We start from the raw sequence: 24,629 nt of genomic DNA, 5'->3' as shown, positions 1-24,629 counted from the left end.
GAGCGAGGAAACCGCTGCCAGAAGGATGGCCCTCGCGCGCTGTAACTGCTATTTCGCAAAAACAGAGCACCATCCTTTTCACCCAGAAGCTGAGGGAGCTCGGAAGCAGAATCTCCTATGGACAGCAGTTGTTTTGTACAGAAATAGCTGCAGCGTGGCAGGCTACGGTGAGTTAGACTAACATTTTTAAGTGGCAGGATGGCTTGGGTGGGTGAAGGGTTCCCAAGAATTCTTTCATGGTAGCTAATTTCGGACATGCACTGCTACCTCGGAACCAGGACCCGGGGAGCTGTGCCCATCTCGGACAAAAGCGAAGCCGTAGCGGGACATTACCTTTTGCCAAAACAGGGCAAAAGCAGCGGCATTCAGCTACAGGTGTCAAAATCCGCCCCTCCCTCCCCTGGAAGCTGTCCCAGCCACCCATAGCATGGTGCTGTGGGGACAGGAGTATCCCAGTAGAGAAGACATTGCAGATAGCAGATGCCAGCTCAGCACCTTTGAACCTCCCGGTAGGTACCAGGAACGGTCAGGTGTTGCCCAAGAGAAAGGTTACGGACTGTCTCATCACTGCGTTGCTGCTCACAGGCAAGATGATACCCTGCTGTCCCTGTGCCACGGAGCTCCTGCCCTGACTCAGGGAATTCTGCCCCCACGAAGCCGGCTCTGCCCGGGCCAGCGTTCCCCGCACGCGCGGCAGGCGAGATGCCCAAAGCTCGGCGCACCCGGCCCGTGGGCAGTCTTTACAGATCGGCCCTTTCACCTCACAGCCCCTGTTGTCCCCTGCGATGGGGCGCAGCAGAAAGCAGATCCTTTGCAAGAGCCCCTCCTGTCTTTCCATCTGTTGCGCCCAGACTTTTTTCCTCCCCATCTTTGCAATTATTGAAGTTGCGTGCCTTTTTCCTTTCTCAGTTGGGTCTTTCAATGCAACACCTTAAGCAAATATATTCTGCTTTACTCTTTATTATTCTGCCAACATAAAAATTACTAAAAAACACTTTATAAAATATGTCTCAAAAAATCTAGCATTACCCAAGAACCTAGAGTTTCCCAGGAAAAGGGCTGGAGATAAGGACCCAAAGGGGTTTCCCACTGCAGACCCTCCCACATCAGATCCCCATAGCCAAGGAGTGGGAAAAGGGAATCTTTGAAACGAGCCCATGCCTGGAAACGGCTGTGACGCATCCTAGAGAAGGCAACTGGGTGCTAGCTCAGTTGGTCTAGAGGTTGTTTTCTAGGTGGGTACAGACGGTTTTCGGAGGAACAGTTTGAGGGAGACATGTTCACAGGAACTGCGGAAGGAAGAGCCGCATTAATATCTCTGGCTGTTGTCCAAGCTGCCAGATGCTAATGATGATTCCAGGCTATAGGGGACTCTAATAAGAGCTTAATAAAGACTCTAATAAGAGTCTGGGGACAAGGAAGTCTCCCTTCCAGGACTGAGAGCCCTGGAAGGGAAATCCAGGCAGAGCAAGCTTTTCAGGTTCAACAGAGGGGAACCCCAGCCTGGAGAAGCTCGTCAAGGCTGGGATGGGCTATCCCAGGACTGGTCTCTAGGGATCTGTAAAGGAAAACAGCAAGGGATTGCCTCCTGTGGCCTCAGAGGGAGGCCGCCAAGGGCAGGAGGCCTCTCCTAGCTGGTCCAAAGGGTCAGGTAGCAGTCCCAGAACGCTCAGGCTCTGCTCCTCTCCTATTTGGGCATGGGGTACTCATTGGCATCTGTTGCTTCACGCGAGTCCTGTGGCTCTTTTATCTGGGGAGCGGCATTGGGGTTAGGGTTCTGGACATTGCCTATAAAAAGCGGGATGCCTGTTTCGTCTTCAAAGATAAGGAAGACAAAAGGCCGGTCAAGGCTGAAGGCAGAGACCGAGCGTGAAATCGCGATGCTGGTAGCAGCAGATGCTTCCATCCCATCTTCTTTAAGCTCCAGGGTAGACTGATGCTGTATACTGGATACGAAGAGAGGCTCATCTGCGATCTTCTGGAGGTTCGGGCTTGTGAACAGCTCCTGGAGGCCTACAGAGAAAGGAGACGAAGTTAACCTTTCCCAGTTGGTGCCACCAGCTCTGATTTTTCTCAAAGCTGTCCGAAGAGAGCACTTCCCTAGTCTGTTGCTGCATGCGTTGTCCACCATGGGGAACTGGCAGGCAACAGAAACAAAAGCTGCAGTCCAGCCAGGTTCCCGGTCCCTCTCTGTACGAAGAGCTGGGGGTGCCAAAACCAGAACGGTCTTCACAAGCTTTGCCCACCTCTTTTAGAATAGCAGTGTAAGAACTTAAAGCCTTCCCTAAAAAGCAGCAGCAAGTCTGAAGGCTCTTTCTTGCTAGGCTGGAAACACTTTTAGAGAGATTTTTTTTTAAGCAATTCTGCAAAACAAAGCAAACTATTAATTTATCCCCATCTGGAAATGCAGTGCATGGTGTTCTGTTTCAGCAAGCTCTCAGATCCAGGTTCTGTGATCTGCATTCTCTCTTTTGGCAATTTCTGTGTCCTGGACGCTATGTTAAATGACAAAGAGGTGAAGGCTGACGCACGGAAGCTGGCCTTGGCTACAAATAGGGGAATAGGAAGAACTCGTAAAGACTGTGAGGAGCTGTGAATGCTGCCTTCTCTATAGTATCATCTTGTTGGAGCAAAACATTTGGTGCTAGGCAAGCAAAGAGTAAGGAGGAGGAGAGGAATAAGAGATGAAAGCGTTTGGATGTTATCTGGAGCAAGCTGTGAGGCACAGCTTTAGAAACAAGGATGGCAGCTTTTAGTGTCAGCGAACAGATGCCATATTGATTGATCAGCTCCACTTATTCTGTGCAAATCCTGCTGGAGGCCTTACCCATTTGACTGAGAACCTTGTTGAGTTCCAGCTGGTAGTCCAATTTTATTTTGGGGATCTTCACTGTGGTGGGTACCTCTTTGGGGAAAAGCCTGCACAGCTGTTGATAAGGGAAGGTCTCCAGCACGTGAGAGGTATTCCAAGTGTACTGGTTTGGTACGATGACCACAAAACTCGTGTTACTCTTAAAGGGAAACCTGGCCACCTGGAAATAAAACCAACGAGAAGAATTTATGGAAGAGGAAGAGAAGTCCAGAAAGCGATGCTTTTAATTTAGTCTTTTTCTAGTTGGTCTACAGAGCCAGGCTAGCCATCGGAGGAAAACAGCCTGGTGGGAAGGAGGTAGCTCATTTCTTCGGAGGAGAAAGTTTGTTGGAATAACCGCATTAGATTTTAGTATTTAGCCACTGACTGGTGAAGCTTGAGCACATGGCAGAGTAGAAGCCCAGATGCGCAAGCGCTGTACCCGCTCTGGCAGCAGCTGTCTTCTGAAGGCCTCCAACGGTACCTTGGCTGAGGGAATTCCCTTCCGTGTCTCCTCATTTATCTTTAACTCGGGGCTTTAAAACTCCATTAATTCCCACTTAGTGGGAATAGCTGTTTGTGGTTTTTCCTGGGGACTGAGAGTGAAGACTCAACATCCTTGTTAGAAGCAAGGACAAAGGATGCTTATTAAATTTTTGTGTGCTATGCCTGTTAAAAGACATTTGGTTTTTGGAGAGAATACTTGCAGTCAGTAAAATACCACAGCAAGAGGAAATTCCAATCAAAACATGTAGTGCTCCTAATAGAGCCCTACCTGAATGTCCTGGGACTCCAGTGTAAACCAGCTCAGGGAGTACTTCTGGGCTTTCATCATCTCAACTGGGACCATGAACTCATTGTCAAGGTGGAATACATCTGGCCCAGTGAAGCTAGCGTCAAACTTATTCCTCCAAAACCCTATAAAAATAAAAGTTTAGAAAGCAACAAAGTTAAATTTGGGTGGGAAAATAGAAACGGCCCAGCTGACACTCCTCCTGTCACGAGTTCTCCAACAAGGCAGATGATAGCAACCAGGCCAGCAGAAACACAGCGAAGAGAAGCCGGCACCGAGGCTGGGGGAGCCCTAGCAGCAGGAAGCCCTTATCTTCCAGAGAGGGACTCTGGAATAACAAAAAGAGCGAGGATTAATCCTCATGCCTCAGCGTGGGAGATTACTGAAGGCTATGAAGATAAAGTAATGGATGTTTGCACTTTGAAACGTGAAGAGTGTTGCCTTCGTGCTGTGTAGAGTGAAACAGTGCTCCAAGACCAAGCTAAAACGCTTGCAGGTTTACACTGGAAGTGAGTGTTTGGTTTCGATGCACAGCCCTCAGGGAATTAAATGCGGGAGATGTGCCTGACCACCGTGCTGTAGTCAGAAAGAAATCCACAGGAGCTGCTGCCGGGCTCGGCCTGCGGCGAGCGGCGTCCGACCTGGCGAGGATGAGCGGTGACGTGCCGCTGTGCGGGATCCTGAACCGGGAGGCAAAGATACTGCAGGTTCCACCTGCTGCACTCCGGCTCTGCTGTCAAGTGACATTTTTAGCACATGTGAAGCAGTTGGGAATCATTACTGTAAAGAAATCTAAGCAAGAGGAACAGCAGATGTACAAGAAAAGAACAAGCAGATTGACTAGCAGGAAGCAACGAAAGGAGATGCCATTCAGCTACAGCGCTTGCAGAAAACCGGGAGATTTCTAACGATTCCCCTTGAAAAGTAAGGCCTGTGGAGCTCACCGTGGAAATGGATTGCATTGAGCAGGAGCATCACTGTGTTCTCAGGGAGCTGCTGTAGGAAGGCGGGTATTTGCCCATTAGTTGCTTCCTTTACCCACTTGTTTATGGCTACCAGGTCATCCTCACTCATCCCAGAAAGGGTCATGGGCTTTGCTCCGTAGAATCTCTCCGAATCCTCCAGGAACTTCTCTTTCACCTCAAATCCTGGCAGAGGGGAAGAATTCTACATGAAGTCACCAGGCACTGAAAAAAATTTGCTGAGTGGCTCAGCCAGTGGCATGATGCTCCCCAGGAGGGGTGCTCAGGGAAACAGGGGCGTCTCCCAGCGTGGCAACGTGCTTCCATCACTCTCTGTCACCGAGAGTTTTATTCTACACCAGTACGGACCCCCCGGGCCAGCTCTCACCTTTCTGCAGGTACAGACGCGACGCAAGGCTCAGGGTGGATTCTGTGAGCCCTCTGCGAAGGGTGCCCAGCATCTGGTGGAGGCAGGGCACCGACTCCAGATGCATCGCCTCCAGCAAATGCTTCTCCGTCTGATTTGCTGCTCCTAAAATGCAAAGCCAAATTCCTGTTAGGTCATGCCCACGTCGTGGAAAACAGGGACGTTGCTCTAGCTGCCTCCTGGTAGAAACATACTGTGTGCCTTACAAAAGAGGCTGGAGAAACCCGAGAGCAGGAGCCTCAGCAGGGCCACGAAGGGCAGCTTCGATTGCAATCGTGCCTAATGGAAGCTGCAGGAGCCAGGTGAGGTGGAAGGTGCCGTATTTAATCTCGGCATTTTGCACACTGGTTCCTAGTGCCTCCAGGAGCGGGCACGGGGAAGGGCAGGGGACGGTGCTTTTGTAACTAAGAAGTTACCCAGTGCCAGGTGAGACAAGGCGAGGGCGATGCTGAGGGGTGACAGGATCACGTTGGTTCTGTTGGACTCCAGCTGGACCTCTTTCAGGAGACTGATGCTGAACCTCATCAAGCCATCTGCTAGCCTCTGGCTCTTCTTCCAAGTCATCTCACAGCTTTTATCTTCAGCCTCTCCTTCCTCTTCAGAAGAGGTGATTTCCCCAGATGGTTGCTGTTCATGACAGCCCACAGCCCCAGCTACGGCTTCATCTTCTGGGTTCCAGTCGTTCCTCGAGCCTGGCGGGGTGGTGGTGAAAGGCAACGTGGGTCTGTCAATCTCCTGGAAGCTGTCGTAGGTAAAGTCTGCCAGGTCTGCATTCGGCAGGGTCGGGATGGCTCCCAGCGCAGCAGACTCTGCGACTCCAGCGCTTTTCACGTCCTGGGGAGAAACGAGAGGGATAGCACTGGGAAAGCAGGAGCACGGCGCTGCCTTCCCTCGTGGCTTTTACCGCGCACCTAAAGGGGTTGAGAAAACTCTCCAGCTTCTCTGCTCTGGCGGTGTATTTGCTTCAGTTTGCCTTTTAACCTTGAGGTTAAAAGCACCTCAATGAGTACGGAAAGCAGAAGGTTTTGTATCCTGGGAAAACGGGCCGAGGGAGGCTCTGGCAGCGGTTCCTCCCGCGCTGGCTCTGAGGGCCTGCCCCAGGCAAACGAGCCCAACAGGGCGCGTTGAGGGCGAGAGCCACCACCTGCTCACCACGTCCTGTGCTTCACCGTTTGCAGATCCACCGTCCTCAACCTTGATTTCACCACCGCCTCTCACCTATGTTAGGACTGCCGATCTGCCTCGTGCACCGGTCAGCACCCTCTGCTGCCGTCGCAGCCTTCATCCCTTTTGGCTCAGCGCCTCCCCAGGCATCTGTCTCTCCTTGACTCCTCTGTTCTATTCCACCCTTTTTCTCTCCAAATTCCTCATTTTCCAGTTTTCTGAGCTTTAGCCCGTAGCACTGCTGCTACTGTCCTCACATTTGCATGGTCTTAAACACATGCTTTTTTCCTCGGATCTCTCTGTTCCCGCCGGCACCCGGGTGATGATCCTCTGCCGCAGGAGCGCCGCGCTGTCAGAGCCCGGCTCGGCGCGCAGCATCAGCTACGGGTCTCACTCCCCGGCGCCCTCGTAGCTAGTTGTTTTCCTCATCTTCCCTTATCAATCAGAAGTTAAATAATCCACCTGCCAGACCCTGCCCACACCAGCTGCTGCTGCTTACTCCACACCCTGCCCAGTTATTCAGGCTGGGGCTCCCAGCACGAGGGAGCGCAGCGCCGGCAGCAGCAGCGGGCGAGGCGGGGAGGGACGCCGGCACAAAGAGGGACCTTCTCATTGCACTGGCGCTGCTAGATTGCACTGCCTGGACTCAGCCTATCTCGGGACAAACTGGAAAACCATTGCAAATACCACAGCATAACTCCAGTCCCCTTGGGCGGAACCAGGCGTCGCTTACCTTCAGCTCCCCATCTTTGTCTAAGAAGAGATGCTTTTGCTCAATGGCATGTGCTGAATAAAACTGTAGGGAAAAAAACCCAAACAATAAAGAAACAAAGTCAGGTCCCAGATAATTTCCTCTAAATTCCCAGTCTCATTCTCTGCTCCCACTCCCAGCCGGTTGCCCCGGGGCCGGGCCAGAGGCGGGCACAGCCTGGCTGCAGCACGGGCAGGGCGGCCGGAGGCAGACCCGGGGTCCGCCGAGGGGAGGGGGAGGCAGCAGGAGCTGGGGCAGCTGCAGATGCTGGATGTGGTTAGAAAGGGACCCGGCCAGAAGGGCACAAAATGACGTATCCTCTAGAGAGCGAGCAACGCGGTTTTGCAATCTTAGATCTGATGGGGATCCAGATTTAAAATGGGAGGAAAAAAAGCTGTTATTAAACAACCTCCTGTTAACCCCCGGAGGTCATGGCCACTCAATACAGTTGAAGCCAAGTTTCCAAAGGTTTTCTACCGAAATCCACTTGAATAATGAGAATAACCACAGCTATTTTAGCAGGGAAGAAGAAGATTAGAAACCTTGCTGCCCAGGGGCATAGGCTAACCCCACAGCAGGGCAGCAGTGCCCTCCACCCACCTGCCTTCCAGGGCTTCCCGCGCCGAAGCGCCGGCGGCATTTGCCCGGCGCAGGAGAGCCCCCTCGCTCCCCGTGCCCTTTGCGGGCCGGGGCGAGGGCTGCGCTCACGCCGTGGGGGCCCCACCATCGCTGGAGCGAAGCGACTTACCCTTGGGTGGCTGTGCAGAGCAGCTAGGCAGAGCAGCAACGGACCCCAGAGGAACACCATATTTCTGGAACAGAAAGACCAGCCGAGAGAGAAGTTATTTCCAGCTGCCTGGCAGCAGCAGGCTGAGCCTACTCAGGTCTACAGGGAGAAAATTATCAACCTGGCCAAACAGGTTGGCTCAGGAGCTTGCAGAAAGCAACAGGGAGATGAACAATGCTGCAGAGGAACAACACAGGGCTCCTGGGTCCGACGCCAAGGCAGTGAAATCAGAGAGGAACAGGGACCCGCAAGGGAGCAGAGCTGGGACCACAGCCAGGCTCCCGTATGACACCCTCCGGCTCGGATCCTGCATTTCTGACCCCATCGCCCTCGTTTCTCTGGATTGCAAATGGTGTTTCCCTAATCAGCCCTGCACACGCGGTGCCTCTGGAAGAAGACAAGAGCTGCTGCCCCTCTCCTGTGCAAACCGCCAAGGTCCGGGCACCGCATCCTCAGCTGGGCCCCGGGCTCTTGGGCGCAGGGCTACTGACCTGCCTCAGAGGGGCCGCAGGCGCTCGGCAAGGGCTGCGCGGGAGGGACTTTGCAGGTAGAAAATGCAATACCAGAGCAGTTTCTCAGCAATATGTCCTGGAAGAGAGAGTCCTCCCCTTCCCAGCACTCGCCATCCCCCTTTGCTGGCAAACCCAGCCTCTCCCACCCCCGCACTCTGGTTCCCATATGGGACAGCGGGAGCAGGGCTTCCAGGGCCGTGGATGAAACCCCACCCCCTCCCCGGCCACCGCTGCACCCAGCCGCTTTTCCCTTTCAAACAGAAATAACATTTCTTCTTCTTAACGTAAAGCCTCCATGCCAAAGCCCAGCCGCTGGCGCAGCTGCCGTACGCTTTATTCCCGGGGCTGCTTTCCGCTCTCCGAGCAGTCCCCGCTTTCACCCGAAACTGCTGGGCCGCGACCCCCGTCGCCAAGTGGAAGAAGCAAAACTTGAGGCCGTTTCATTCCCCCTCCTCCCTCACCCCAAACCCCGCAGCCACGCGTAACCCCGAATACCCCTTTGGCGGTGCCCGTCCTTTAACCCTCTGCCAAATTCACCCCCCGTTCCCGGAGAGGCATTATTCCGTATTGGAGGAGCCCCCATTTACCGGCAAATCCTCCTGCATTTGCCCCTCACCTGAGGCTGTTCATGTCCACGCCGCAGCGGGCACCTGCTTTGGCCCGGCCGATAGCTCTGCGTGGGGCAGACGCAGCCTCCCGCCAGCCCACCCCTCCTACCCGCCGCAGCGACCTTCGGCACCACCCCCTGTTTGAGAATCGGGCAGGCAAATATTGACAGACAGCATCTGATTAAACATTTCTTTGGGGGACAGGAGTGAATTTGTGGTGCCTTTGGAGATGGGGAGACACTTTGGGCTGCTGTACCTTCAAGACGATGTTAACACCGAGGTTACCAGCTCCAAAACTCCCACCAGCAGAAGCAGCACATGAAGTCAGTCGTCCCTAGTAGCGGCTCCGCTTTCCGTATACTCCCTGGGCAGGGAACGCGCTTTTTTATTCATAACCTTTAGTGAAGGCACAGGGCTTGGTATTTATTGCCACAGGGCTCGCTCTGCTTTTGGAATTTTTTTGCCATGGTGATCCTTCCTGGCTCTGTCCGTGTCCTCGGTGCGGGAGGAGTCCCTAAGGAGCAGCGGGGAACGCTAACGGGATCGCAGCGCTTGCAGCCATCCATTCCCTGCAGCAGCTCTTGGTTCCCAAACTCACTCCAGACACTGGGAAGGAGCGGAAAGGGGACAGGGCTGAGCTCCGCGACCAGAAACTGCTTTGGGACGTGCCGCTGCAACGCGGGGAGCTACTTCCCCTCGGAAAGCAGATCCAGGTCCCTGCGCGGCAGGGACTGCCTTGCACCCAGGGCATCTTCACGGCATCCCTCCTCCACCCGCACCGCGGCCCCTCCGGCACAGAGCTTCCCCACACCCCCGTCTCTGCATCTCTTTCAAAGAGTTTATTAGAAGTAAATATTTACATCTATTGCAAATGGTTAATAGGCAACACGGGACCGAGAGCTCCCCTGGGGTAGGGAAGGATAGCGAGGGCCAGCCGCTCACCTCCCGCCCTCCCTGGGAGCGGAGGGCGGCCTTCCCAGCCGCAGGTGGCTCAGATGAACCGCAGCTGGCTGAAAGCCCTTTCCCCTCCCAGGACAACCCCCAGCAGGCTCCTCCTCTGCCCAAGGCAAGAGCTTCCCGCTCCCGATCCTGGCTGGGACGAGGCTGAAGGGATGGGAAAGGGGCTGCAACAGAAGGGAGGCAACCGCTCCTGCTGCTGGGCCAAAGAGCGGGGTCCTGGCCTCCGGGCTGGGAACAGACGGTGCTGTCCCCAGGGGAAGGTCAGGAGACCGCGCCGGATCACGCCTCCTGGCTCTCACCCTGCGAGGGCAGGCGGGGACAAAACTGAGCACCTTTTTGCTGCCCTGTCTTCCCCAGGAGTCTGACCAGCACAGAGGAGAGGATTACAAGGAGGATTTCTTGAGGAAGACTGCCAGTGCGTGGCACGCAGGGCACGCCGCACCCCTTAGATCCCCCCGGGATGCAGTGCTGCTGGGGCAGGAACCAACAACAGTCCATCCCTACCCTGCTGCTCCAGAAGCCAAAATCCTCATGGAAGCGTCTAGTTCTGGCCTCCCTAGAGGGACACGCTCCCATCCCAAACTGTCCATCTGCAGCAGCCCATTCCTAAACGAACCGCTGGAGCAGACGGGCTTTGCGCCTTGGCCGACTTCCATTCCGGTCTGTGCCCTGGAGCCAGTAAGGCAGCAGAAGTGCTCTAGTTAACCTCTCCTCCTCCCCTGCAGGCTCCAACTCAGCCAGCAGAACCTGAAGTTAACAGAGTACGTCCTCCGGGCTGGGAACACAGACCACAGGAGGGGGAGATGCCCGGCACCACGCAGCTCCGAAGGCGGCAGCTCCCAGGCCCAGCTTACGCTACCCTAGTGAGACTGCTGAGTGGTTCAGGAGTGGAAGTGAAGGGCGAGCGCAGACGGCGGGAGCTATACTGTTGTGTTCTTGTCGCGGGGCACCTCTTACACCTTAACTGAAGGAGGGAGGATACCCGCGGTCCATATTACTCTGGAGGGCAGCTCACAGTCCCCTGGGGATCAGGCACACGTGGTACAGAAAGCTCCAGGCCTCTCTGCAGGGGTGACAGTGACCTACAACGCTCAGTATTTCTCCCAGCAGCAGTGGAGGTTTCTCAGTTATGGCTTTTTTCTTTTTAAAGATACAGAAAGAGGTTAGAGATGCTTTACCGAGTGCTCACTAACAAGCGCACCTCCCCCCTGCATCCTCTCTTCAGAAACATCTAACTCTGCCTCCTCCGTAAGCGACGCTGCCGGCTCTCAGCTCTGCCACCCGCACCGTGGGACAGCCACCCGCTCCCGGGCCGGGGTCGCTACGCCAGGAGGCGTATGACGCCGTTGTCCGAGCCCAGCAGGAGATGGCATTTGGTGGGCAGCACCGCCAGGCTGGTCAGCGTACCCCGAAAATTCTCCGAGCTCAGCTTGGTCGTGCTGGTGGGCAGGGCCGAGGACTCCAGCATGGAGTAGACGCCGATCTTGTTGGCCACAGTCCCAGCGACCACTTCGTTGCCGTAGAGGTCAAACGCGTGGATGGGTTCAGACGCAGATTTGTAGTGGTGCAAAGGTTTCTGCTCCAGTTCCTTCCAGACAGTCAGGGAATGATCCGAAGAGGAGCTGATCAGCACATTGCCCTCCGCAGCCTGCAGGAGAGGAAAGGCCAGTGAACCAACACCGCTGCAGTAAAAACTCCCAATCTCATCCCGCAGATGAGATTAGCGGGCAGCTGCCAGCAGTCCAACAGGGGCAGGGCAATCCCTTGGGACAGTCCCAGCCACTTCCACGCAACTGATGGTCCTGAGCAGTGTTAACAAGGCATCCAGGTGACACCACAGGACTCCCTGGTAGCTGGCAACCTCCCGCAGTGTTATCAAGGCGTCTGAGAGATGGGCTGTGTCTCTTCTCAACAACATCCTGATACTCAACACAACCAATTTATCATGTTACTACTGCAGTGGGTAAAGAGATTATCATGCGGTCTTGCTCTCCATCAAACCACCTGCCAAATTATTTTCCTTCTCAGAAAAAGGAACTTGGAGGCTCTCTCACGGGGCAGGAGAAGCCCGGAGCTGCTTATTAGCAGAGCTAGCGAGAGGGTAAACAACCCACGCCGCTGAACTTTGTTTAACCCGCATTTGGGTCAAGGACACTGGAGCCCCAACGCTGCTCCCTGAGGGCGGGTAAATATGGACAAGAGTTACTCATTAGAGCAACGCTCTCGCAGGGGGCCGAGCGCCCTGCAGAGAAAGCAACACATTCACCTCTTCACGGGAGACGTCTCCTCCCTGCTCGTGCTGCAGACCTGCGCGGCAGGCACTGACACCTGGGAGGGCTGATCTCCATTTAACACAGGCTGGACCAAGAACAGCCACCCGCAGCACGAACCATGGGGCAGGAGAGCTTGAGCAGCCTCTTAGGGACGCAGCGAGGGATGGAGGAAGGCCCAGAGGACGGAGCAGACAAGCCCTGCCGAACCGCGCCTGCCGGAAGGATGCTCCGCGCAACCTCAGAGGATCGATGATGCCCGGGAAGCAGCCCCGCCCCGATCCCAGCTGATCTCACCTTGATCTGCAGGATGTCTCCCTCGTGGGCAGGCCACCCCCGCATGATGAGTCCTGTCCTGGTGTCCAGCAGCACAATGAAACCAGAGGAGAAGCCAGCCATAACGCTGCGCCCGTTAGGACTGACAGCCAAGCAGCGGATGAGCCCAGCGTTCACCCCGCTGGCCAGGCGGAACTCGTGCTGCAAGACAGAGTCCAGCTACTAGGGCGGTGAAGGTCGAGGGGATCCAGCATTTAGGGGACAAGGCCCAGCTGGCTGTCATGCAGGCGTCACGGCTGGCTTCGGGCCAGCCATGATCCCATCTTTAAGGACGCGGATGGAAGAGGGTGGCTCAGAGGGGCAGGCTCCCTACCTGCAGTCCTGGCTTCCTGTGATCGATGAAGCGCAGCACGGAGTCGGCGCTGGCCACAGAGATGCTGTGATAGGGAGGCGGCATCGTGCTCACAGCTGTGATGGGGACTTTGCTGTCTAATTCATCAAAGGTCCGGAGAAGTTTGCCTGTGAAAACACGACGGAGCAGTTACAGCAGTAGACGTATGGAGAAGGTACGCAGCAAATCTCCAGTTCTGCGCTGTTTTTTAACAGGAGCCTTCAAAACTCATTATGGCCCCTCTGTCTTTAGGGACTGGACCCGTTCACTCCAGCCAGCCCTCACCCTTTCCCTTCTTACCTGTGAACTGGTCCCAGATGTGTACGGTCCCATCACAGCTCACCACGTGCTGCGATGCCTCCAGCTGGCTCACGTAGAAAACTGACTTCTTGTGCTCGGCGTACGTGAAGCGCGGTGGCACCTCGCTGGTGCCATCCCCGTAGTTGTACAAGGGCCAAAGGCGGACAGTCTTGTCCTTGCTGCCACTGAGAAAGAAGTCCTCGCTGCTGAGCGGTGCCACGCACTTGATGGCCCCTGAATGCCCTGAGAAACTCTGCAGCTTGATCTGGTGGAAGTGGAAGCGGGGCTCGTGTTGGCTCACCCCAATCTCATACTGCCAGTAGGCCAGCCAGTTCCCACACAGCATGTGGGTGCTGCGAGGAAGGTCATGCTTCAGCGCATTCTCCTCGCTGGATGAGCTGGGAATAAAGGCATCAGTGCCAGCACTGAGGCGAAGCAAGCCAAGACCCTCGCGCTGCGTGTCCACAGGGACCTGGATGCGGTTCCCTACCAGCACGCTCCCAAAAGTACCGGAGTGACTGTCCTCGTGGTGTCTGGAGAAGGGCTCGGCCCCTCGCGTATCCTGGTCTGAGCCCACCGCGCTCGGTGTTTGTTCCAGGCTAACCGCCTGCAGGCTCTTGGGGTTCACGTTCTCCAGGTAGAGGCCAGCCAGCTTCTCAACCAGCGCGTGGTTGGGCACAACCGTCCGGATAACATCACCTGAAGAGAGAGAACGTGGCTTCAAGGGAAGGAATTTCGCCACCAGCGCCCCCCCAGCCCCACCAGAACAAGGGTCAGCACAGGGCTGGGAACGCAACGTCCCCCACGAGCCAGCCACGTCCTGCTCCCAGCCAAAGCCACCTGAAGCCCGGTGGGCTCCTGACCCAACAAGCAGACCAAGCCACAGTGCAGAAGCTGTGGGTTTCCCCCAGCAGCCCTACGCCCTCTGACTCCTCCTGAGTTCAGGTCCAGCACACGCGCGCAAAGCATGGAGCTCTCTCGCAAATCCCAGGAGATGGCGGCCGAGCCGTACCTAGCAAGCAAGAGAAGGGGATGTAGGTGATGTAGGCCATCTCAGGGTTAAACACCTTCTGTAACTCCATCAGCACGGCCAGATCCAGGGCCAGCAGCCTCCCATCTGAGAGGGGCACCTCCATCACCGGCACCTCACAGCCGCTCAGTGACTCCACCGTCAACCCCTGGACAAGAGAAAAGAGGAAGATACCCAAGATCAGATGCTCTCACCACGTAATTAATTACACAAACACAGCCTGGGGTGGGCGCTGCTGACACCAGTACTGGTGTATGCAGGTACGCCCACCGCATTCCTGCGGCTGGGTACTGGGGGGCGGCAGGACCTCTCCCACAGCACTGACCTGGTCTTGCAGCTCCTGCAGCAGGGAGAACGCCCCAAAGAAGTTCCTCACCGTGTCACTCAGATGCTGCTGCACCATCTCCTGCCCAATCCGCAGGCAGATCAAGGCAATTAGGCTGATTGTCTTAACGCACAGGACAATACGGGCCTGGGCTCCGCTGGGGAAACTGAAGAGGACATCCATTACCAGCTTGCCCTCCGCACATCCCTTTTCACCTCCTCCGCTTCGCGCTTTCTGCCTTGTCTGCGTTATCAGAAGGTCTTGAGCAGCACAAGCGCTACGTGCGTGCTGCGCACCAGCGCAAGGAGGTGCGCATCGGGGCAGGAGCAGCCCCACAACCCCAGGAGCGTTAAGACCCTCACAGAACCATTTCCAAGTCCCCAGTTTTGAGCTGTGCCAGCCCTGGCTGAAGGCACGGCAGACTGCAGTGCTTACCCGACAGCCAGCGAGGTGAGGAAGCCCAGCACCGGGAGCAGCACCTCCTGGTTGATCTTGGGGAGAATGTCCATGAGCGTGGTGTCCGAGAGACACACCACGATCTTCTGAGTCAGCGTCACGGCAGCCAGGAGCCCTGCCTCCTTCCGACTGTTCAGCCGGCCGCCACCGGACCCGCCGCCGGGCGCAACCTGCAAAAGGAGCCCTTCAGTGCCAGGGCCACCATCTCCCCAGCAGGACACATCGAGGGTGATCCCAGGACCACCCGAGCTCAGCCTCAAAACCCAGCACGGTCGCAGCTCCTGGGAGAGGAACCTGAGCACTGAGTCTCAGAGCAGCTCACGGCATCAAGGGATGAGCCTGAAAGCTACGAGCCTGGAGAGAGCAGGGCACGGCACCCCCAAGCTCGCGGGCATCCTCTGGAGGGCATCTCCCCGCAGGACGCTCCCACAGCTGGGAAACTCAGAGAGGAGAGAAACAGCCCCGGACTGGCCCACAGCACCACCAGCCCGGACACCGCAGAGCAGCGTTGCCAGCTCAGGAAGAGGGGAAACCTATTACGTACACGCGACAAAGCAAGAAGCAGTGTCTGCATCCCATGCTGTGTTGAGCCTGGATGCACAGACTGCAGAGGAACAGTCCTTGCACGAAACACCCAGGCACAAATTATGGGCAAACCTGCTGCTGACTTCGAGCAATCCAGCTGTTAGTAACTTCATTAAGCAGGAGAGCGCATCCTTTTTTGCTGACAACGTACCGATGCGGGTTACAGCAATGCCAAAGAGTTAACAACATCAGCAGCAACACTAAAAGATTTCTTTCTAGATTGTCCTATTTCCTAACTCCCAGACAAATCAAACACCCAAGAAAAGAGAGCCAATAACAAAACCCACAAACAATTCCCAGTTTCCGCTATATTTCTTGTACACCTGCCATCTTCCAGCTCATCACAGAGGCTCTTCCTCTCCCAAAGTATCCACTCTGCCAAATCCTGCAAGCAGGATTGACTTTATCCTATTTGTGACCCGCGAGTTTCATCGTTTCAATATCAGGTTGCCAAATGCTGTTCACGGGGGTATTAATCCCCCCAGCACCCCAGGCAGTAAGTTTAGTAAAGCAAAGCAGAGCAGCTGGAGCTATGATTGCAACTGGGTGGAGAATGATTTTGCTGAAAAATGGGATTTTTTCCCCTGAAAAATCTCCCTTTCAACATTGGAAAAACTGACAATGCCTTTTTGGTTTTTTTAAATGAACAGCTGTGGCCTCTTTTCCTCTACGTTTAAATTATCAAAAAGCTATTGAAGTTTTCCATTTAAACAAGAATCCATAACCGAAGTGTTTATAACCACTAGAAAGGGAGCAATGTGAAAAATAAGCCTGCTTAAAACATTCGAAAACATTTTTTGATGAAAAATTGGTTTGTTTTTCAACCAGCTGCATTACACACATTTTCTTCTTGCTATTCAGCTATGAATTTCAAGCTGAAGAGTTTGTAAGTCTTGCCAGTATTTTTTATACAGTTGAAAAACCTCCTTTAGCCTCTCCCCAGCTCATCCCCTATCGACCCCTGCAGACCTCTACGCTCGCTCCAGCAATCCCACAGCAGCCCAAGCTGCTCCACCTGCCCGTTATCACAATCCCGCCCTTGTGCCAGCCCCGTCTCAGCACGCTCACCCAGCAAAGCGAAAGAAAACCTTTTTCTCTGGCTCGGCGCGCGCCAGCAAAGGGTCTGACAGGGAAAGCGCCCGGCCGAAATGGGGAAGGAGGGGCTGCGGCAGCCCGACACAGGTCCACGGCGGCCGAGGCTTGCTGAAGAGCGAAGCCCACGTACGCAGCCGGGCGCTTCGCTGGGAGCGGAGCGGAGCTTATGGCTGGGGTGAAAGTGCCTCTTTGGCTGCATCAGCACAGCTCTTCCCAGCCAACACAGCAAGAGCTGCTCAGCCCACGCTGGCCCAGATGGAGCTCCACCGAGCACAGGTTTCTGCGCAGGAGGCTCCCGGTCAGGCTGGGCTATTTTCTGTGCATCCTCCTGCGCCTGGAGACAGCTCTCGCCCCAACACGCGCAAGAGGAGAAAAGGCGATACTAACCAGGTAGCTGATGTAGGGCAGGTACTGGTAGGTGAGGACAGGCTCTCCGTACAGGTACGCCACATGCACGAGACAGGCCAGCACGGGCTTGGACACCTGATCTCCCAGCACTGGCCGTTTTTGGTAGATATTTCCTGTACTCAGGGGACTGTTCTCATCGTTGCTTGGTACAAACTGCTGCCTGGTGGGGCCTGCCCGGAGACAACATCATGAGCTGAAGCAGCAGGTTACACCCAAGCCACAAGGCACCCAGCAGAGTGGTTTGGGGCACAGCCCACCCCGGGACCCTGGGGTCCGAGGAGCAGACATTACCGACGTAGCAGGACGTGAGCAGACGGAGCAGGTTCCTGGCGATGAAGCGGGACGTGACGGTAGGGCCCAGCTTGGCCGAGAGCCACCTCACCATCTTACAGGCTGTGTCTGCAAAACAAAAACAGTTGCAAGGACAGAGCCCGGCACGGCGCAGATTAGCTATCACCCAGCTGCTGCCAGACCCTGCCTGCCCCGCAGGCAGCTCCCTGGGTCTCAGATCCACACGTTCAGTGGAAACGTGGCCTTTTACACTGGTTTCATCACTGTCCCCAAGCTGGGACCACAGACACCCCCAAATCTGCACCCACTTCTTCCCAAGCTCTCCCCTTCTCCCGCTCACTGCTCTGCCGGACGCTTGCCGTGCTCGGCAGAAAGGCTCAACGCTAGCAGGGTCTTACCCAGGAGTATTGTCTGCTCTTTGTCACCGGAGTGATCCGGCAGCTCCTCTCCCTCCCCGTCCTCCGGCTCGCTGCTGTCATCAGCCAGGGTGACATCCACGGAGGCACCAGCATCCACGGCCACCGTCAGCTCTGCATCAACTGCAGTGTCATCGTGCTCCTCTTCATCACGCTCCTCTTCCTCCTCCTCCGAGTCCTCGCTCTGTTTCAGGTCCTGGCTGCTGTCCATCGACTTCAAGCTGCTCTTGTCCTTCTGGGAATCCCCGTCCGCAGGTCTGTCCTCTCCCAGGGACACCTCGCTGGCGCTGCTCTTGTCGCTCAGCCGCCCAAGGCTGAGCGATTCCTGCTCCTGAGGCTGCAGGGACTCCCCGACATAGAGGCCGCTCTGGAAGTCCTCGCTCTCGGGCAGGTAGCCTTGGTCGTGGAAGCTGACGCCAGAGGTGTAGTCGAGGAGGTCAAGTGCAGCGGAGCTGTGCTCCACGTCCATTTTGATCTCCTCCCCAAACACGCACGACACCGGGCTTTCCCCTCCACTTTCATCATCTTCGGCCGTGCTGAGGAGGGATTTGCTCTCCTCCCGCGAGCTCTCGATGCCAATGAGAATCTGCAGGATGTGCGGCAGCAGGTTCAGGAGGAAGGACTGCAGCCCCAGGCGCACTATCAACTGGGCGACAAAGCAGTCTGTGTAGAGGTAGAACCTGCCGTGGCGGTAGCAGGGGGTCTCATATGCTCCGATCAGCGGCTTCAGCAGGTATTTATTGGCATTCTTCGGACCTAGGGATTTAGCTATAGGTTCAAAGAGATACCACGCCGCGTAGACAGCAGTGTTCTCCTCGGACATCAGAGATAATATGAAGGGCAGAAGAATCTCCAAGCCTTCGGGAGTGATTTCAGAAAGGATCCCCTCCAGCTGCTGCCACAGCTGGAAAACGAGTTCCCGGCCCTGACCTTCATCCTCTATCTTCTTTGCCTGATAGGTGAAAATGAATTTGTGCAGGGCTGGGAAGTACGTGGGGAAGGGGACAACAGAGCTGAAGGGGCTGAGGAGCTGCGTGGGACAGGGCGGGGGGAGGCCCTGGGAGATGGGTTTGTATTCAAACAACCGCACCGCGCCCTTGCCCAGCCTGGTCTTCAGGAGCTTCTCCACCGGCACGCTCAGCTGCAGCAGGACGTGCAGCACGTGCTGCAGCGGGGCCGGGATCTCCTTGGGATGGTAGCGGCACAGATTGCGCACCATCAGGAACCGCTCCAGCAGGGATGCGTCAGGCTTCGAAGGACGAATCCTTGGTGCAAATATAATCTCCGCTACCAGAATGCCCAGAGCTTGCATGTCCCTCTGGAAGAGGTCCGAGAGACCCAGGGGCGGCTCCTCCCACGGCTGCTCCATTAGCTGCATCTCACTGCTTAAGCCTTTAACCAAGAAATTGTCCAATCTCTCCAGTTCTTCCAGGGCCTGGAGCGGATTGAAGCCTTCGGGAAGCGTGATCTTCATGTCAAGCTGATCCACAGCGCCTGCCTTGCTCCGACGGAGAGGTCGGACACCCAAGGTTTTGCCTTCGGTGGCATAAGCAGGGAGGGTGGAGGGCTGTGCTGAAGGCACAGTGGCACAGGGCTGATCAGCAGTTCTACTAGTAGCAGGAATCGAATCCAGAGCTTCTGTGCCTTGCTCTAAATCATCCTCACCGGCGATGGGTTTCTCCCCAGACCAGGTGGTTTCACTGGGAGTAGCCTCCAGGACCAGACCATTAACCGCATCCGTCACCGGGCCTTGGATATCCTCCAAAAACACAGTCTCCCTGATGTTCTGGAGAAGAGGCCGGGCAATGGCGGGAGCTTCGGCCGGTGTGTAGGCAGGTCCCACCATGCGCCTGGGATGCGGCTGGTCAAAGAGCTGCACAACCCCGTAAGTCGTCAGATGCGTGTGGTTGTCTACTAGATGGAGGCAGACGTTCTTCTCCTTGACGGCATCCTTCCCCAGCAGCTTGTACCCAAAAGTGAGATCAATCCAGTGGTGGAGGTCCTGAGAAACTTCCCGGCTCTCAAGCAGCATGCGGTGGACTTCAATGAACTCCTCGTAGGAGCTACACCAAGATGGCACGTCCAGGTCGGGCATGTCCGGGTGGATGGATCGGAAGATGGAGGGGTCTGTATAGAACTCTGGGATGCACTCATCCGGGGTCCAGCTCTGCATGCGCTCCATGCTGGCTGGGTACTCGTTGGGCTCCCACTGGGACCTCACGTGGCAGCACAGCACTGCCTTGGGCGTCCTCCGAGCCGTGTACACATAGTAGGTGATATCCGAGAGGACATCGGAGATGTGATGGGGGACGTGGAGCTGCTCCCCACTTGACCCCCCAGCAACAAACGCCTGCTTGGTCATCTCATAGGTGAAGTCCAGCTGCTTGTCTCCCTTGTTGAGTCGGAACTTGGATTTCCTTAGGTCCCTGAACTTGCCGTTTTTGGTAGTGAAGTCCACCACCCACGGAAGAACCGGGTGATAATTGGGGTCTCCCATTCTCCTCCCAGCCAGACTGTTTAGACGCATAAGGTAGTCAAAGTTGCTGACCTGCCCGTGCACCCACTGTAACACCAGGTCTCGGAGGTCCTTCTGGCAGGCGGTGCACCTCGCCTCCTGCCCTCGTGCACCAGTGCTGCTCTGCTCGCTCGTTCGTTCCAGACCAGCCTCCAGATTCGATTCCTCCTTCGGTCCCTCGTACTCTCTGAAGTTCACACGAAGCCGGCTGCACAGCTTCTCGTCCACAGACACATCCCGAAGGGAAAAGGCGCCGCACGCCAGGCCCGCCTGGTGACAAGCCTTCATGGCCTGCAGCACGTGGAAGAGGAGGAAGAGGATTTTGGCGTGGCTGTTGGTGAGCTTGGCCGGGCTGAAAGTCACGATGTCGTGCAGACAGTACTGCACGTACGGGTAGACAACGTACAACGTGCTGGCCGACTCCAGCAGAGCTTCTGCCTGCAGCACGTTGGGGCAGGAGGGCAGCCCCTTGGCGGCCGCCACGCTCTCCTTGGCGGGGGAGGCACCGGGCGCGCTCTTGCCCACCTGAAGGACGGGGCAGCCGTAAGCCTTCTGCAGGGCAGCCCGCAGCGCATCCAGGGCCGGCACGGTGGGCGGCGCGTCAGCGTGCCGGTACGGCCGTGCGTAGAGGCGGTGAGCCCGGCACCACAGGTTTCGGTAATTCTGGGAGGCGACGCTCTGCATGAAGCCGTGCAGGGTCTCCGGGCTGCCGCTGCGCTGGTCGGAGGCGGGGGGCTGCGTCCGCAGCGGGTACGCCAGCCGGTCCTTCCGCAGCCCGTGGATCTCCACCCGGGTCCAGCCCGCAGGCAGCTTCTGAACGGAGTGCTGCAGGAACGTCCTTACCTCCACGTCGCTCAGCCCCTCCGGCCGCGGGCACAGGCCGGGCAGCACCCGCCGCTCCTTGAGGCTCACCAGCCATTTCACCGGGACGAAGGCGGTAACGTGGGTCCCCTCGGCAGCGGCGGCCAGCTGCCGGCGGTCGATGCTCAGGTCCTTCTCCACGCGCTGGAGGAAGCCGTCCATATCGGTTTCTGCTGGAAGGAAGACGGCCCAGGGGGGCTGTGAGCCAGCGGACGAGCGCGGCACCGTCCCTGCCCTCCCCGCGGGAGCCCCAGCTCCCCCGCCGAGCGGACGCCACGCAGCAAGTCTCACTTCCCCATTGCTGCCCGGGGGAAAAAACGCTGATTTAGGAGCTTGCTCAGAAGATGCTGTGTCTGGGAGGGGTGAGGGTTGAGAAGGAACCAGCCCTGGCTGGGGCGGGGGGACAAGATGGGACCTCCGCAGCCAAGGAGGGGGACCCGCTGGGACCTCCACAGCCCCAGGGCCAGGGAGGGGACACGGTGGGACCGGAGGGGGGACGTGATGGGACCTGCACAGCCCCAGGGCTGGGGAAGGGGACACGATGGGACCTCTGCGGCCCCAGGGCTAGTAGAAGGGACATGGTGGCACCTCTGCAGCCCCGGGGCCGGGGAAAGGGACATGATGGGACCTCCGCAGCCCCAGGGCCAGGGAGGGGGACACGATGGGACCGGTGGGGGGATACGATGGGACCTCTGCAGCCCCAGGGCTGGGGAAGGGGACACGACAGGACCTCTGCGGCCCCAGGGCCGGTAGAGGGGACATGGTGGCACCTCCGCAGCCTCGGGGCCGGGGAAGGGGACACAATGGCACCTCCGCAGCCCCGGGGCGGGGGCCCGGGCAGCCCCGGGGGGTGCCAGCAGAGGCCGCCCAGCAGCAAGGGGCACGTCCCCAGCCCCAAGCCGGGGGCCGCGGCCGGAGAGGCAGCCGCCGGCACCGCGCCCCAGCCCCGGGCCCCCGCAGGGCCGGCGCTACCGGGGGAGCGGGCCGGGCCCCGGGGCCCATCCCGGGGGGGGGGGGGGGGGCCCTCACCGCGCCGGGCCCCGCGGCCCCGCGTTACCTGGCGGCGGCGGCGGCGGGGGCTCAGCCGCGGCGGGCGGCGGGGGCGGCGCGGGCCCCGGCCATGTTGGTCAGGTGACGGCGGTCACATGCGGCCGCCGCGCCGCCATCTGCCCGGGGGGGGACGCGCCCCCCGCCGAGCCCCGCCGCCCCCGGGAGCCGCCGCTCGGGACGCGGGGCCGGGCTCCCTCCAGCGGCCGCCGGGCCGGGGCGGGGGGCGGGGGGCCGGGGTTGCGCAAGGCCGGGGCGCGGTGCCTATACATGGGCAGGCGGCGGGGCATGACGCGGCGGCGCCGCCGCCGCGGCTGGCTGAGGTCAGCGTGACGTCAAAGGCGCTCGGGGCTGTCAGCTGGAGTCGGGCGAGCCGCGCTGACGAGGCAGCCGGCCTTAAAGGGGTCCCCGCGGCGGGCGGCGGCAGGTGGACCCCACCGGCGGCAGGTGAGTGCCGGGCGGGCCGGCGCAGGGCAGCGGGGCCCGGCCGACCCCGCCGCCCCGGGGCCGCCCCCCCGGGGCCCTCCTCTCCGCGGGGCCCAGCGCAGGCTGCGGGGACGGAGCGGGGCGGAGCGGGGCGGGGCGGCCGGGCGCTGCCCAGCCCCGGTCCCCGTGAGCCGGGCCGGGTCCCGCCGCCGCCGCCCGAGCTCTGCCACCAGGCGCGGGAGCGGCGCTGTCCCGGTGCCCGCCTGCGGCCGGACCCCGCGCGGCCCCTTTAAGGGCGCGGGGGCTCCCGGCGGGCAGCGCCGCATGGCGCGGCGGCGGCGGCGGCGCGTGGGAGTCACGTGGGCGGGACGTGGAGGCAGCCCATTGGCCCCCCCGCCCCCCGCCCGCCGCAATCAGCTGTTACTGGGGCGAAGGGCAGGAAACGTCCTTAAAGGGCCGCCGCCCCCCGCTGCCCTCCCCCCGGCTCGGCCCGCAGCAGCCAGCCGGGCCCGGAGCGGCAGCGGGCCCCTCTCGCCGGGCCGGGCCGCCCCTGCGCCCCGCTCCCCCCTTCCCCCCTTCCCTCCCCGCGGCCGGCGCGGGGGGGCGCGGCCCCTTTAAAGAAGTTGTCCAGTCATCGCGCGGCGCTGCCAAGTCATCGGGGTCACCCGAGTTCCCGCGGCCCCGCCCCCCGCGCCCGCCGATTGGTGCGCCGGGCCAGCGCTCACTTCTGATTGGCCGCCGACTTCGAGCAACTTCTCGGAACCGGGGCTGCGTCCCCGGCCCCGCCGCTGACGGGCGCGGGCGGCGCCGGCCGAGGGCGGGAGGGGGCGGCCCCGCCGCAGCGCCGCGCCCCGCCGGGGGCCCTGCGGGGGGGCCGGGCCCTTTAAGAGCCGCCGCCTCCTGCAGCCGCTGGAAAATGCCAACTCACAGCACGCGGGGCACGCCGGGAGCGCCGCGCCGCACTACAGCTCCCGGCGTGCCCCGCGGCGGGGCGGGCCCGCCCGTTTCCTAGGCAACCGCCGGTCGGCCGGGGGAGAGCCCGCCGCTCCCCCCGCCGGATGGGCGGGGCAGAGCGCCTGCTCTCTCTTCCCATTGGCTGAGCGGCGGGCCGTGCCGGGTCGCCATTGGCGGGAGCGAACAGCAATCGCGGCGGGGGCGGGCGCGGCGGGGCCGGGGCGCGCTCCGCCGGGGCCGGGCGGCGATTGGCCGGGGGCGGGGCCGGTGGGTGGCTGCGTCATGACTCCGCCAGCTGATCCGAGACGGGAGCCGGCGCGCGGCGGCGGGGGGAGGCGGCGGCACCGGGCCGGGCCGCGGCGGGCGACGGCGCCGGGCCGCGCCGCGCAGGTGGGTCCGGCGGGGCGGGCGTTAGGGGCAGCCGAGCCCCCCGCGGGGCTCGCCGGGGGTCGAGGGGCCCGGCACCCCGCCGCGCCTGGTAGTCCCGCCGGGGAAGGTCACCTTTCCCCGGGGCGGGGTGGCGGGGGGGGGGGGCTCGGCCCGGCGCGACCCTCCCGGGGCTCCGCGGGCGCCGCCCGGGCCCGGCGGCCTCGCCCCCGGCGGCGGCGGGGCGGAGGGGGGGGTTGGGGCCGGGGCCGGGGCGCGGCCCCCGCTCCGGGGGGTCCCGGTGGGACGGGCGGGGCCGCGGCCGGGGCCGCCCCGCGACGGGCGGTGGCCGCCCCGGGGGTGACCTTCACTCCGGGGCCGGGCGGGGCAGACTTTGACCCGCGGCCGCTCCCCGCCCTGGGCACGGAGCGGAGCATCCCGGGCGGCGGAGGGGGCGGGCGGGCGGCGGGGTGCCCCGGGGGGGCGGCGGGACCGGCTGGGCGGGGGGGTGCCCCGCTGGGGCGGGGGAATTGGCTTTACCGAGAGGGGAGACGTCGGGAGGGGGGGGTGACCCGGTTAAACCGGGAGGGGGGCTCGGCGGGGCGAGCGCCCGGCGGGGCCCTTCCCAGTGCTGGCGGGGTCTGGCGGCGCCGGGGAGGGGTGGGGGCCGCCCCCGTTACCGGCAGGGCCCCCCCGGGGCCGGCGGCTCGGCGGCGGGTGCTGATTCACGGCCGGCGGGGGTGGAGCAGGGCCGGGACCCGCTCGCTGGAATCCGGACCAGATGTACCCGGCACGCCAGGAA

At 59.7% G+C, this 24,629-nt stretch overlaps 2 protein-coding genes across 8 annotated transcripts; both read right to left on the bottom strand.

Moving 5' to 3' along the window:
* Window positions 1-1,672: 1,672 nt before the first annotated feature.
* On the bottom strand, window positions 1,673-9,098 carry SERPINF2 (serpin family F member 2). The gene is made up of 9 exons (XM_082328299.1): window positions 8,864-9,098; window positions 7,697-7,760; window positions 6,931-6,993; window positions 5,450-5,867; window positions 4,995-5,138; window positions 4,589-4,792; window positions 3,627-3,769; window positions 2,828-3,032; window positions 1,673-2,013 (listed from the first exon to the last, which is right to left on the bottom strand). The coding sequence occupies exons 1-9, from the start codon at window positions 8,875-8,877 to the stop codon at window positions 1,688-1,690; spliced, it is 1,581 nt and encodes a 526-aa protein (XP_082184425.1). The 5' UTR covers window positions 8,878-9,098; the 3' UTR covers window positions 1,673-1,687.
* A 13-nt stretch (window positions 9,099-9,111) lies between these two features.
* On the bottom strand, window positions 9,112-22,245 carry WDR81 (WD repeat domain 81). Of its 7 annotated transcripts, none has more exons than XM_082328292.1 (12): window positions 22,092-22,245; window positions 17,641-21,207; window positions 17,243-17,350; window positions 16,931-17,121; window positions 14,843-15,033; window positions 14,408-14,573; window positions 14,065-14,230; window positions 13,053-13,751; window positions 12,735-12,880; window positions 12,383-12,562; window positions 11,223-11,463; window positions 9,112-9,461 (listed from the first exon to the last, which is right to left on the bottom strand). In XM_082328292.1, the coding sequence occupies exons 2-12, from the start codon at window positions 21,194-21,196 to the stop codon at window positions 9,370-9,372; spliced, it is 5,736 nt and encodes a 1,911-aa protein (XP_082184418.1). In that variant the 5' UTR covers window positions 21,197-21,207; window positions 22,092-22,245; the 3' UTR covers window positions 9,112-9,369. The 7 variants fall into 7 exon arrangements, 6 of the variants coding, with proteins under 6 accessions (XP_082184418.1, XP_082184419.1, XP_082184417.1 ...); XM_082328293.1 differs by having other exon boundaries at window positions 17,641-21,204; XM_082328291.1 differs by having other exon boundaries at window positions 17,641-21,335; window positions 22,092-22,244.
* Between the last annotated feature and the right edge of the window lie 2,384 nt (window positions 22,246-24,629).

The sequence above is a fragment of the Platalea leucorodia genome (assembly GCF_965183815.1).
Source record: "Platalea leucorodia genome assembly, chromosome: 16".
In the NCBI taxonomy this organism is placed as follows: domain Eukaryota; kingdom Metazoa; phylum Chordata; class Aves; order Pelecaniformes; family Threskiornithidae; genus Platalea; species Platalea leucorodia.
Note: the sequence above shows the minus strand (reverse complement) of the source record. Positions and strands in the feature narration are given on the sequence as shown.